This window comes from Vigna radiata, chromosome 8 (assembly GCF_000741045.1).
Source record: "Vigna radiata var. radiata cultivar VC1973A chromosome 8, Vradiata_ver6, whole genome shotgun sequence".
NCBI classification, from domain to species: domain Eukaryota; kingdom Viridiplantae; phylum Streptophyta; class Magnoliopsida; order Fabales; family Fabaceae; genus Vigna; species Vigna radiata.
In genome coordinates, this window is record NC_028358.1 from 3,483,982 (window position 1) to 3,498,522 (window position 14,541).

The following is a 14,541-nucleotide window of genomic DNA, read 5'->3' on the forward strand; positions in this document are numbered from 1 at the left end:
TGTTGAAGAAAAACAATCAAATTATATAGACCAACCAGAAAATCAAGGCCACAGGAACACTAGTCATTATAGCACCTAAGTGTACATACGGGATAATGAATGGCATTTCAAACTATGCGACTTCTACCTCAAAAAATTTAATTTCGAACCAGACAAAAATGGACTCAGAAATTGTCTTAGTAGTGCAGTTATGGTATCAAAATTTGGCATGATCTGCAGGCATGTGGGGGCCAAAGGTCTAGTGTTGAAGAACATGCCAGCTACATCATATCTCAAGCTTCTGTATCAAATCATGGCACCCAGTTCCCACCTTCACAGGCAAACCAAGACAAATTCGGGAAGATGGTGTCTCCAAGTTGTCCACCTGCCCATGATAAGCTGCCTCAACAATAAATTTGGAAGCTGTCTCAAAGCACATTTTTATGAAAGGGGATGTGCAGTCTGCTATGCTCCCCGTTCTGTTCATAGGACTATAGCCACCAGAGTGCGTCATAAAGTCAGCAATGAGTGTCAAGTGCCGGATATTTACTGATATCCCATAAGATTTGAAAACATTTTGTACTTCCCTAATGATGGTTTCCCTGGCTGCTTCCACCCCATAAACACTTAGCATAGCATGAACGCTGTTTGAATAAATATACCTAACATCAAGATCATCTTGCAACTCCCAGAATGTTTTAAAATGTATCCCTGATGTCTGCAGTGCTTGTATTTTTTCTTTCACCGAGGCTGGAATATCATCCCTATTCCTGCCATCTTCACCATAGTAGATTACTCCACTTTCTTTACATGTAATAGCTTTACATTCACCAACCCTTCCAAAATTTTGAATGCAAACCTTCTTGGCTGCTCTCTGAGCAATCTGCATAGAGTTAAGTTGAAAACACTTGAGTTTTATAAGAAAAATAGGGAGTGACATATATATACCCAACTGGCAACAGCAGCCCTATTTGCTTCTAGACATATCATCTTTTTCTTCAAAACATGCTAGCACATTTTTAACGTCGCCAAGATTTTCAAATGAAAAAGCAACTAACACTAGCTTCGAAAACAATAATTTACAAAATGGCAAGAATATAAAATAAACTAATTTTAGTGTTGGTAGAAGAAGGTTCTGTTTTTCTTGGCATTTATAATGCCCAAGGTACCTGACCAGCGTAGAAGGTACTTTGCTTCTAGGCATTTATATTACCCAAGAATATAAAAATAAACTACTGTTAGTTTTAAGAAAATAACAACCTAAACTTTGATAGCAGTATAGAAATGCATCAACCCCAAAATTTATACAGCATAGTAAAGAAAAATGAGCTAAAAGTACCTGCGCTAACAAAATATGTGGTTCACCAGTAAATTTAAAGTGGATCTCGAAATGCATCCCTTTAGCTTTCACAAAAACTGCCCTGTCATATTTTTTTGTTATTGCTTTAGATTTTTTCTTTTCCCGTTTCAAACTATTTTTTTCAACAATGGGCTTGAACTTGGATGATTTTTCAAGTCCTTCAGAATTATTAGCATCAAGTGTCATGTCATTATCATTCTCATTAACATCCACATCACTGCCATCCTCATCATTTTCAGTTTCCTCTGACTGCTCACCGTCATGTATTTTCTCTTCCGGTTTAGATTTTTTCTTTTCCCGTTTCAAACTATTTTTTTCAACAATGGGCTTGAACTTGGATGATTTTTCAAGTCCTTCAGAATTATTAGCATCAAGTGTCATGTCATTATCATTCTCATTAACATCCACATCACTGCCATCCTCATCATTTTCAGTTTCCTCTGACTGCTCACCGTCATGTATTTCCTCTTCCGGACCATCCTCATAATCAACCTCATCAATACCTTGCCGTTTTCTCTTTTGCGCATCTGATCCAAGATCTTCATACCCTTCAGTGTCTTCAACAACACCATCTTCATCATCATCATCATCCTTATTTTTGCCTTTTGTCTCTGATTCTGATTCATTGCTATGATCATTTTTTGAGCTGTGTGAATAATTTGATTGTGGATCTGTCTTGAATTTTTTTATGCCACTAATTTTAGAAAGCAGTGCCATGTGACTTTCAATAGCATCCTCCAACTCTCTCACAAAGGAAACTCTCAAAGTGTCCTCCCAATCTTCAAGGGTAATATCAGTGTATTTTGGATACTGTTTAGGTTTATATAGCTTCATCACAAGTTTATATATACTGCAAATCTGACCAGCATGAACTGTTACTTGTACAACAGAAACCTTCATACTTTTAATTATGTCAGCTACAGTGATTTTCTTCAATTTGTCGGCAAGACAAATAGCATCTTCCCTGCAAATAACAATCGCATCAAAAACCTACACGTCTGTGTACAAAAAGCAATAAGTTTTCAGGAACAAAAAAAAATTACACAATCAATAGGCAATGTATCTCACATAGATTTATTCGGTCTCAAGGGGCATGTCATAAACGGAGTTTTGATATCACGTGAAGCAGCCATGACAATTTCTTGCAAACGTGGAATTCCAAGTGTCACGTTCATTTCACCTCGACCAGCAAGGTGGAAAGTATTCAAACTGGAAAAAAAAAAGCCAAAAATACAAGTAATCGATCACACCAGTGTACAAATTACTTTATCATCACCGAGAATTGTATAGATACAACACAAAAAACCTATATAAACACCATACACAAAAGAAGTCATTGTTCAGGTTAGTTTTGCTTAACTTTCACCAGGAATACATACCAAAAGTTGTCCAAATCTCAAGATTTTGGTACAAGAATTTCAATATGTGATCATCAGAAAGCACAGCAGCTTCTCTAATACCATAAAGGTCAAGCTTATACTACAAGAATTTCAATATGTGATCATCAGAAAGCACAGCAGCTTCTCTAATACCATAAAGGTCAAGCTTATACTTGTTAATTAAGATATAATTAGTTTACCTCATGGCAAAGTCATTCCATAAACTCATTACACACAAGTTGAAACCCTTTGAAAGCTTTTATAGAGTTTATATCAAACTCAAACCATTAAAGAAAGGAAAAGACTTCACAAATGACTTGCTTTGTCAAATAGTTATCCCCTTATCCTACATTCAATGCAGATGAAGTTGTAAGAAGGTATTCCAGTATTCATCTTCCACAAGTGCTCAACTAAGAATTTCGTTCACCCAATCCAACCTCACAATTAAAACTAATTGTGTGTGTTTGCTAACTCTGGTTCAAGTAATCATAAGAGAATCGTTCTCCTAACAAATTCATACTCCTCCATGTGCTTTAATACTGAAACAGTTTGTAAATAAAGAGCACTCCAAGGTGACAAAGCATTACATTCACATAGTAAAGATCAAAGTCCATGACAATGTAAAAAAATCTTACGTCATCTGTGTTGCAGGTTCACCGACAGACTGAGAAGCTAATACACCAACCGATTCACCTGGTTGAGCAAGACAAGAGACATACTTATGCTCCATCAACTTTAAGAAATCTCGTCGTTTCAAACCAAGATTTCTCTGTTTTAAGGAGTCACGAAAGAAATTCTCTGCTTTTCCTTTAAGAGTATCAGGCAATTTGTTAATATATGGACTTGATCTGTCTAGCTGACGGCAACAGTTGCTATAAACCAATTCTTTATTCTGAAAATAAAAATAGTGAAACATATGAACAAGCTACAAGTCGTAGGTGTAATTTATGGTGTTCTCAAAATAATAAACACTCGTACAGTTGACAATGCTTCAAATTTGTTGATAAAGCTAGTCTGATGGACGTCAACACCATCTTCTCCATAGAGAAACTGAATAATCGAACCATCAGCATCTCGGACAGTATGATCATAACAAACTTTAAGACACTCAAGGTTTTTCATCAAGCATCTTTGCAGGTACCCACTGCGAGATGTTTTGACAGCAGTATCAACTAACCTGTGGAGCAAAATAGAGATCTAATCATCATTTCTTAAGAAGCATACATATGAATCTTGAAATTAGGAGGCCATTATATCTACTGTCTTGAATTTGAAAAATGAAAAATAGACAATAGAATGAACTTTTTTTCTATCACGTAATCGCAAAGTAATTTTTATACCCCTCACGACCAGCCATGCAATGAAAGTAGTACTCCTGCGGATGAAGGCCTGTAAGAAACCGGTCAATAATGAACCCTCCTGCTCTGGGGGAACAATCCCAGGGAGCAAAGCAGGGCAAGGTCTTTCCAGAAACCATGCGTGGGACTCGTTTTCCTTCCAACTCTTGCTGACCTAGATGAGAAGATATCTGCTGGAAATTCACCTGTTCAAAAGAACATGAAATCAAATTCAAATCACTAAGCCATAAACATGATGCATAAGTGATTTGTACCGCAATAAATTTACAATCTTGTAAACTACAAATGGAAATGAATGAAAACATACAGAAATAATACATAGAAGAAATAAAAAGATAAAACTCCAAGCTATTCTTTTTATAATTTGGAATGTTGAGAATAATCTACTTACTCTGCAATAGGATCTTGTATTTCAAAAACTATAAAACACACAATAATGGTTTCACTCTCGTCATAATTAAAATGTGTAGCACATAATAATGGTTTCAATAGGATCTTCTTATGCACAAAGGTAATTAAAATGTGTAGCCCACAATAATGGTTACAATAGGATCTTAAGCACAAAAATTTTAAGACTTTAAATGTGAGTAGCATTTAAGACACTTGTGCCAAGCTCCATTTATAATATTCATAGAAAAGTCGTAGATTTTTTAACAAAGCATATGCAGTATCTCCAGTGCTCTGAATCATACAACTATACACCCACAACTAACGAAACGGAGGTATGTAGACAAACATTTAGACAACAGTACACTTACCATACTACCCTTAGCTCCAGATGTAGTCATAAGAGAAATACAATTTTTTCCTGAAGGTTTCAATATTCCTTCAGATAGTAGCTCCTTTAATATTCCTGAGCTTGTTCTTGAGTTAAGATTGCTTATCATTTTTCTGTCCAGGTATGTTAAGGCTGCTTCTCCATTACTGCGTACCTTTTTCTCAATATTCAACTGCATTGTGGTTGTATCTGAAATCAAAAATATACTAAGGCATTACAATTTCGCACAGAAAAAAATCAAATAGCAAAAGTTTTCCTTCAGTTTTCTAGTATTGCAGAAGCATGTATGCTTGACAACCTATTATATGAAACGAGTATTCATAAATTCAATAACAAACTTTTCAGTTTACTATCGTCCTCTCAAATTCTCTGCATTTTTTATATACTAAGATACATAGGCACACAAAACAAGCCAAAGATGGATTAGATTCAGCTAGACGATATATGGTAGTCATACTGGACCTTAAACTTATCACATCCCAAACCCACAAACTAACCTCCCCTTTGCATCAAGGTAATTTTATAAAAAATAGTTTGCCAATAAATGCATTAGAAGATACTCTTCAGTAGAAGACTAAACTTTTTAAGAACTCAGGCATCTGCAAAACAGCAACCCATCCGTCCACAGTATTGTCCAATTCAGTTTGTTTTATAAGTTTTTATTATTGGTGCCACGACCTCCTCTTCCTTATAGTGTAACCATTCTGTTAGGTTTCTTGGGAATAAGAAACCAGATTTTCAGATTCAGTAAAGAAATAAACACTCAAATCTTACTGCACAACGTAAGATAATACTTTAATTAAAGAAAACATAATACAGAAAACATTCAACAGCTTCCAAGGGAAGTAAATCCCTTCTACACAAGACAAGCCCTATTCCAAAAACGAAAATACAATCCACCCACCAGGAGGAACCATTTCCTCCTTAAAAAATAACCCTTGCTAAACTTAATAACTACCTCTAACCACACCTAAACTTCCCTAAACTGCTCAACCACCCTTAACTGTCATGAAACCTCTGATTTTGAACCTTCTTCCTAACATACACCTTAAAGGTCTTATCAATACTCCCCGGATTCCGAACAACCTTGTCCTCAAAGTGAAAATCTGGAAATTGGTCGCGAATGGTCCTTATCTTCTTCTCCTTCTTCAGGCTTCTCTTCCTCTTCACTCTCCCCCAAAATTAACACCCGAAGGTTCTTATCAGAACATTTATGACCAGGACTGTATGGTCCTCCACACTAAAAACATCTGCCCTCTTCCCTTTGCTTAACATATTCAGGATAAGGTAAATTCCACCATCCTCTGGTTCTGTTTTCTCCTGTATTCGTACTGCCCACCTTAGACTCCAAGGTTACTCCCCCTCCATTTCTTCTAGCCGTGCTAACATGACTGGAACTTCCCGATTCAGTCTGGGTCTTCTTCACTGGTTCTACCTGAGAAACTATTCCTCCACTCCTTTAAAAACTACTAAGATACAAATTACTTCAAGTTGTTGTTCTCTCCCCTGACCTTACCTCACTTAAAACTCCTTCCACATCTCTAGTGATCTCCATGGCTCTCAGTAGATCCTTGGGATTGTGTGATTGGATCTGATTTCGAATATTAACATGCAAGCCTGCAAAAAATTACCCCAACGATTGTTCATCTGTCACGTTAAAACATCTCAAATTCATGTATGTAGTCTTCCACTTCTCCTCTGTCTGACAACAGCCAGGTTTTCAAATACGGAAGATCTATCCCTTCCTCCAAACCTTCTTATCAATGCTTCCTTCAATTCTTCCTGCGTCGGTGTTTTGGTTTTTTTCCTCCAAAAATTGAACCAATGATTAGCTCAGCCTTCCATACTGATGAAGGCTAACTTGATTCTCTCCCTAGGTGAAACCTCCTCTGCACTTCAAAAAAATTTTCAGCCCTACTTATAAAGGAAGTTCCACTCTTTTCATCCATCCTCGCTGGCTCTCCCTTTTACTTTCCTCACATTCCTCCTCAACCTCTTCTCTTCTTCCCACTCTATCTCCATACACAGAACCTTTGCTTCCATCTGACTCTCTTTCCATGTTATTGAGTCTTCGCAAGTTATCCTCAATCATATCTCCGAATCTTTAAAAGTTGGCCCTAGTTTCCTCTCTATTCTCCTCAAAAGCTCTCTCTAATGCACTCAGTGTGCTTTCTATGGTGCTTGACTGATCCAGCAGGTCGAACCAAATTGTTAGGTTTCTTGAAAACAAAAAATCAGATTTTCATATTCAGTAAAGAAATAAGCACTCAAATCTTACTGCACAATGTAAGATAATACTTTAATTAAAGAAAACATAATACAGAAAACATTCAACAGTTTCCAAGGGAAGTAAATCCCTTCTACACAGAACAAGCCCTGTTACAAAAACGAAAATAAAACCCAACCACCAGAGGAACCATTTCCTCCTTATAAGATAATCCTTACTAAACTTAATAACTACCTCTAACCACCCCTAAACTGCTCAACCACCCTTAACTATCATGCAACCTCTGATTTTGAACCTTCTTCCTAACATACACCTTAAAGGTCTTATTACATTCCTTATGTTTTAATAACTTCAGCTGAATATTCATCTTTTAACAAGGTGACATGAAGAAGTCTAACGACTAAGTTGTCCATTGAATGAATCTAATCACCAGCTAAAATTTGATCTCATGCATAATCAAAATCTGAGTGTAGACTTTACAAAATTAAAACCATGTATAACTTATCAATTATTTTGTTGATATCCTCCAATGCATCAACTACAAGAAATCTCCTTAATTCTTCTATTGCAACCCAACCCTTTGCTACATGTGAGATCATATCATGACTAGCTTGTGTGAGATAGGCTAGTCTTTGAGTTGTATCAAAGAGACATTAAGCTTTTAGCCAAAATATTTTGGGCCTTTTTCCAAAAAGAAGAGGCAGTCTTAAAGGATCAGAATATTTCTAAGACATCTTATTCAACTAACTACTATAAAACAACACATAACAGGAAGCCTTGTTTCTACCATGGACGTTTATCTTCATTGGAAACCACATTGACTTCCTTTTCCAAATGATCATGGTATCCATGACCAAAGAACCATAACTCAATGGACAAAAACCAAGATAAGCAGTTCTTGATGCACACCTATCCTTAAATTCGTCAGTCATAACAGCTGTAAGAGACATAAGATAGTGATGATCAAGCAATGAGACTTTGATACCAACTTGAATTTGGATGTGATAGAAAAACAGTCAGTACTAAGCTCATCTTATGTATATTTTATAGACATGATTAACTGTTAAGTCCCACATAAATTTGAATATGTATAGAGTACTCAATTTTTTTATTTTTCAATTGACCACCTGCAATTTAATAATTCTATTAACTACAATATTCTTCTATACTAACCACAAAACAAGATGACAGAACAAAATAACAATCACATCACAGAATTAACAAAAAAATTAAACAGTAGAGATTCAATTAAAAAATATAAAAATTTTGAGTACTAAATAGACCAAAAGAAAATAATAGGAACTTAATTGAAAATATTCAAATTTATGAGGGACTTGAAACTTAATTAAACCTACTATATATATGTGGAAAAAGGAAGAGTGCATTACAAGGAAAAAGTATATCTTATAACACTCAAATTTTAGACTAGGTATATAAACCCAAAAAGCAGCTTTATGAAAGTTGTACAAATATAACAACAGTCATAATTTTACCTGTTTCAATTCAAAGAAATGTATTCTACAGCACTGAAGAAATTAGAGTCATGAAGCGTTCAAGGAAACACGTTAAAGGAAAGAATAATAATTCAGAAGACAAGTTAATTCTGCCTGAGGAACTTCACTATATCAGGAGTTAGAAAGTAAAGAGTTACATAAGAGTTTAAGTTGCAGACATCACAAAGTCAAGGCACTCAACATACTATAGTATTAAATTCAGCGGGGTAACATATATTAAATACAAACCAGCAATTCACAAATTAAAGCAATATAAAAAATATTATCATATCTTGAAATAGAATATTATATTAGAATCCATTTTTGTATAAAATTATTTTATTTCAATTACCTATATTATCACCATTCATTACTCCAATGAATTCCCGATGAACAATGTCACCAATTTCCTCACAACTGCTTAGTTGATTCATTCTTTCAACATCCTTTTCTTCTATTATCATAAGATCATCTACTCCACATGTGAACCCGTGCATCTGAAAGACAAACAAATCAGAATCAAGCAAGAATGCATGCTAAATAACTACTGACAAAAGTATAATAATAGCAAAACGAATAAATTGATCAGTAACCTGTAAAAAGGAAGTAAACAACCGACTTAATGCTGAGAGTAGGTTACCAGCAACATTCGATCCATAAAATTCTTGCACTGTATGTATTATACCATAGTCACCAAATTGAGCCTTATCAACCACACCTCGCACCAAATTATTGTTATATATCAATAATTTATCCTCATCAGGCAAATCCTTGTCTCTTGACTTATCACGTGTATATCTTTCTCCCTCCCTGACCTGAGTTTTGAAAAAATTTGATGGGATTTTTGCATTCTTCTCAACAGTAAATGGTGGTGAACCTCTGGTGATATAGTATAGCAATGCACTGATAACCTAGAAAAAACATAAGAGACCAAATTTATAAAAACCATTATATCATTCAAACATACTGATTCCTTAGTTTAATAAATCATAATGACATAATACAAGGGAAAAAACAACATTAAATGAAAATGAAAAACTTTCTGCCAAGTTTATCCAGAAAGTAATTTGCTAAAACATCAGAAGTGTGAAAGTGTTAAGCCTAAGATTAACAGATAGCAACCTGTTTTCCTGTCCATAGGGGTTCAGGCTTCCATATTGCTGGAGGAAACAAAATCATTTCACACTCAGAATTTGTCATGAAAACTTTCTGCCCGTGTTTGCCAGAGAATGAGCCTACCCCAGCCATAGATACACCAGAACTATATAGTAATTGATTGAACTCTTCATAAGTTATGAAAGTATCCTTTTTGGTAAGAAGAGAAGCACTCACAATATGATCCTGGAAAAATAGTGCAAAATTGGAGGGAAAAAATATTAGGACACTAAAGAAGAAAAGTTTTGTAAATAATGTAAGAATAATTAAATAAGCAAATAGAAGGTGATGAGGCTCTGAAACATTGTTACATTGAGACGCTTAAAAAAACTGAACTGAACTTTAGAAAGAACTGAATTTTAATATCACATCTCAGACAACAATAGGAGGACATAACTGTATTTATAGGCATCGCTTACAACAAAGGCTATTGTTAGAAATAGCTAACAGCTGTCAAAGACTGACAGCTGCACAAACTATCTTATTTCTACTAATAAAGTGTGAGAGTTGTAGACACTAACTTATCTCTACTAACATGAAAGACCAGATTGTTTGCAATAGACACGGCACTTTGATTGTCACAAAGAAGAATCGGAGTGGTGAAGGAAATTTGCAGTTCTGTAAGCAGTGTAGAAATCCAAGATAGTTCACTGGAAGTTTGAACCAAACTTTTACACTCTGCTTCAGTACTAGAAGAAGCAATAACTTCCTGCTTTCGAGACCACCAAGATATTAAATTAGGACCAATAAAACTGGCTGCTCCTGAAGTAGATCATTGATCATCAACATCCAATGGCCAATCAGCATCACAAAAAGCCTAAGGGCAAAGGATGAACAAGAGATGCAGGTAAAGATGCAATCCATGAAACAAAGTGCCTTTAGAATCAAATGAGAATCGAGTGGTTTGGCCATGAATCAACAGACTTTTTTCACAGAAACGCAGATTTCTGGTCAAGGGTGGCATGCGAACGGTATAAGGTAGGATCCAAAGACGAATCAGCACCATGTTTGGATAACTTGCAAATAGAAACCGTAGGTGAAAAAATCAATGAGCTTCTACAATGTGTTTTATGAAGCCAATCTCGTAAATATTTGGTTTGAGTCATGAAAATAGACTGACTTATTAGGTAAATATTTAATTTCAAAACCAAGAAAGTAATCAAGTTGACCACAAGACTTCAACCAGCACCATGAAACTTCAAGTAGGATGACTTTGACAAAGGAAATTTCCTTAAAAGTGAATGATGATGGCCAACAGTGGTAGAGAGCAACAAACTACAGGGACTAAATTATCATCACTGACTAATGGGACTTGTAGTGGTTGAACACGAGCAAACTCACGACCAACCTATTGATGGACTAAATTGCCATCAAGTAAGGATGGGGCCTGCAGTGGACAAACGGCAGGGACTGCAATCTCTAACTAATGGGTGCTAGAAACATACTCTCCCTCACCGTGAACGACGGAAATGACAACGCGTCGATGACAAATCGTGAAAGTGGAAGACCATAATGGTTAGTCTATAAGAGAAGAAAGAGGGTTAATGAGCTGTAATAACCTAACTGCCTATAACAGTTAGGTAAGGGGCAGGAGAGGTAGTTTAAATAGAGGCTTGTTAGTTTGGGAAAGGGCAGTTGATGAATTGTTTTTGTTGACAGGTACTAACCTGTGAAGAGGGTTAAGCCTCTGAATTCTTTCTGTACAGACACACTTGCTGTGAATAATATTCAGCTTTCTTACTTTCCCTGTGTCTTTGCGTTGAGGGAGAGTGTTCGAGATTAGGTTCCCAATTCAGGAATCTATCAAAATCTGTATTCATTAAACAGAACATCCTTGGAAATATATATTTTTCCACTGGATGATAGTCACTTGTAACCTTTGCGTATAGAGAATACCCTAAGAAAAGACACTCCTCAAATTGAGAAAATAGAAATCTGGATATTTATTAAAAGAACGGAATAAGGAATTGCAAAATTTTAAGAAGCCTATTTATAGGAAATACAATACAACAGTGTTAAAGGCAGAATCCCAAAACTAAAAAGGAAGAGAAGCATGGTGAATAAAGTGAGACCCTAATCAACAATGCCTGAGTTTCCTTTCAACAAAACCATTTTTGGTGATGTATATGAGGACAAATGAGTCTCATTTATACCATGACGGACTAAGATATTTGTAAAGAGTCAATACTCTCCACACCAATTAGATTGAACCTTTTTTATTTTGGAATTAAGTTGTAACTCAACCATTGATTTAAAAGTCTGAAAAATAGTCAGTGTTTCAACTTTGGATTTTATTGGAAAAATATAGGTATATCTAGAATATACATCAATAATGGAAACATAATAATTGTATCATGTATGAGAAGTAAGATGAGCAAGTCCCTAAAGATTAGTAAAAACAAGTTCTAAGGGAGAATATATAGACTGAGGCATGAGAAGGCAATTTATGTGACTTGCCAAGGCAATAGTATTAGCAAATATAAGAATCAACTTTATTCAATGTAGAAGTTTTACAATTTTTCATTACAATTACATAACTATTTGAATGACCAATCTGTTGTGCCACATGTTGACCCTGTTATCTACAAAAGAAAAATTGACAAGATTTGCTTTATTGACATTAGTTTTCACAGTGCTAAACAAAGAGCAAGGTGTGGGAGAATAGTGAAGAGAGATAGAGGACGACTGCAGCTGAGAGGTATGATTGTGAAGTTGGAGATTATTGAATGAATAAACCACATTGAAACTAAAAACTCCTTGAAAAATAACTTTATTTGTCCCCTAGGATTTGACAAGACTCTTGTCAGAATGAAATTCAAAAGAAAACTAAATTTTGTTTGGCAAATTGACAAACACTCAACAGGAATTTAGTAGTAGAAGAGACATGTAACAAATTGTTTAGTTGAAGAGTGTTAAGAAGTAGATTTTAAACCTAATTTAATCCGACAAAACCGGCTTGTACAGTGAGGTTTGCACCCACTTATATACTATAAAATTTGGTCTTATCTCTAGTCGATGTAAGACTTCCAACACACATCCCTCACACAGAGGTACACATCTTGAGCGTGAGATTAGATATTAATAAGTAGTCCGATAGTGACCAGACAATAGGTGGAACAACATGCCCAACAAACATTGCTAAGACAGGCTCTAACCTAGCTCTAAATACCATGTTAAGAAGTGGATTTTAAGCCTAACTATATCCCACAAAACCGGCTTGTAGGGTGAGGTTTGCACCCACTTATATATTATAAATTGGCCTTATCTCTAGTCAATGTGGGACTTTCAACAAAGAGTAATATGTGGATCATAAAAAGACACAAAAAAAAGAGAAACCAACACTATAAACACTTAAATTACCAATTTGATCTGGACCATCAAAATGTTGAAGTTGTTTAATATTTTAGGGTTCACCAATAACACGAAAGCTTGCACCAGAATCTAGTATCTAAGAGGCATTGGCATTTCCTTAGAAATTTGACTTCATTAGCATTTCACAAAGTTGAGTATTGTTGGTAGGCTTGTTATTAGGATTTACCCAAGAATTTGATGTTTTATATAAGCCAGTCGAATAAGGAATGTATTGTTGAAAGATCAATGAAGTCCAAAGATCCATGAGGTTGATTAAAAATATCAAATTTGAAATAACAAACATTGGTTGTGTGTCTAAACTACATACTTAACATTGAAAATTGGGAGATTTGCCCTCATGACCTCTACCAAATTTCAAGCATGAGAAGAAACTCCAATAGGAGAGCCTCCATGATTACCACCACCACAACTATACAAGACTTAAGTATAGTGAAGTGACAACGAGACTGATAAAGGATTAAAAGTATACGTAAGAAAGAATAAAAAAGGCAAGAAGTAAAGAAGTCATTTAGGGGTTAGTTAGAAGTATATGGGAGTATAAATAAAGAGTTTGTTGAGAAGGGCGAGATTATGGAATATTGATTATTATATTGTTTACTTAATCTCAGTCGAGTGGAGGGAGGTTAGGCTTCCTTGATAGTTGTGGGAACATTGCATTCTTTCTATTAGAGATATTATATTTAGTTTATATTTATCTTTTATCTTTTAGTTAGTTTGTTATTATTTTTTATTTGTATTTTGGGCTTAACCCATATTTCTTCTATTATAAATAGAGAAACCTATGTGTATATTGAACACAAGGGAGTTTTCACTATATTCAACTTGGTATCAGAGCCAAGTTTTTTTTATCCTTTTCTACTTTGTCTTTGTTGTCGCCGGTGGTCGTCGCCACCGACGGCCTCTCAAAAGTTTCTTTTTCAACCGGTGCCTTTATACTTCAATGAACAATCTCTGGTTTTTGTCTCGCATCTGTCCGGTGTTGCTGTCCGCCACTGCCCGTTACCGCTCGCCACCTGTCGGCCGTCCACCGTCTCCGGCCACCGTCTCCGGCCGTCGTCTCCACCACTTGTGCCACCGATGCACCAACACCTAGTCCTACCTCTACTGCTTCCACTATCTTCTTCTCTAAGGTCTTCAAGGATAGTCGGTGGTTAACACCAAGAAATTTTAACACTAAAATTATGGGTTGAAACAATTTCACCAACCCTTTGTCAAATCTATCACATTTGTTTTTGGGTGCTTTGATGAATAAGAGCTCATTATGATCTTCCACTTTCACGGTTTGTCATCGGCGCGCCGTCATTTCCGTCGTTCGTCGTGAGGGGGAGTATGTTTCTAGCTAGGTTTCAGGCTTTCAGACTCCACTAGTCAATGATGGCAATCCTTGCAGTTTTATCGCTTCTAGCCACTACAGGCCCCATCAGTCAGTGATGGCAGTCC

General features: G+C 35.8%; 1 protein-coding gene across 4 annotated transcripts in view; it reads right to left on the reverse strand.

Moving 5' to 3' along the window:
* The window catches only part of LOC106772074 (DNA-directed RNA polymerase I subunit 1), a 23,495-nt gene continuing 8,954 nt past the window's right edge, over positions 1-14,541 (reverse strand). For 3 of the 4 annotated variants that reach the window (XM_014658231.2, XM_022784604.1, XM_022784605.1), the window contains 10 exons: positions 9,697-9,915; positions 9,168-9,485; positions 8,927-9,071; positions 4,835-5,043; positions 4,059-4,261; positions 3,697-3,895; positions 3,354-3,610; positions 2,408-2,548; positions 1,319-2,303; positions 1-862 (listed from right to left, as the gene is read on the reverse strand). In XM_014658231.2, the coding sequence (XP_014513717.1) occupies positions 266-862; positions 1,319-2,303; positions 2,408-2,548; positions 3,354-3,610; positions 3,697-3,895; positions 4,059-4,261; positions 4,835-5,043; positions 8,927-9,071; positions 9,168-9,485; positions 9,697-9,915 (3,273 nt within the window). In that variant the 3' untranslated portion in view covers positions 1-265. The remainder of the gene's footprint in view (positions 863-1,318; positions 2,304-2,407; positions 2,549-3,353; positions 3,611-3,696; positions 3,896-4,058; positions 4,262-4,834; positions 5,044-8,926; positions 9,072-9,167; positions 9,486-9,696; positions 9,916-14,541) is intronic. The other variant, XM_014658232.2, reaches the window with a different exon arrangement.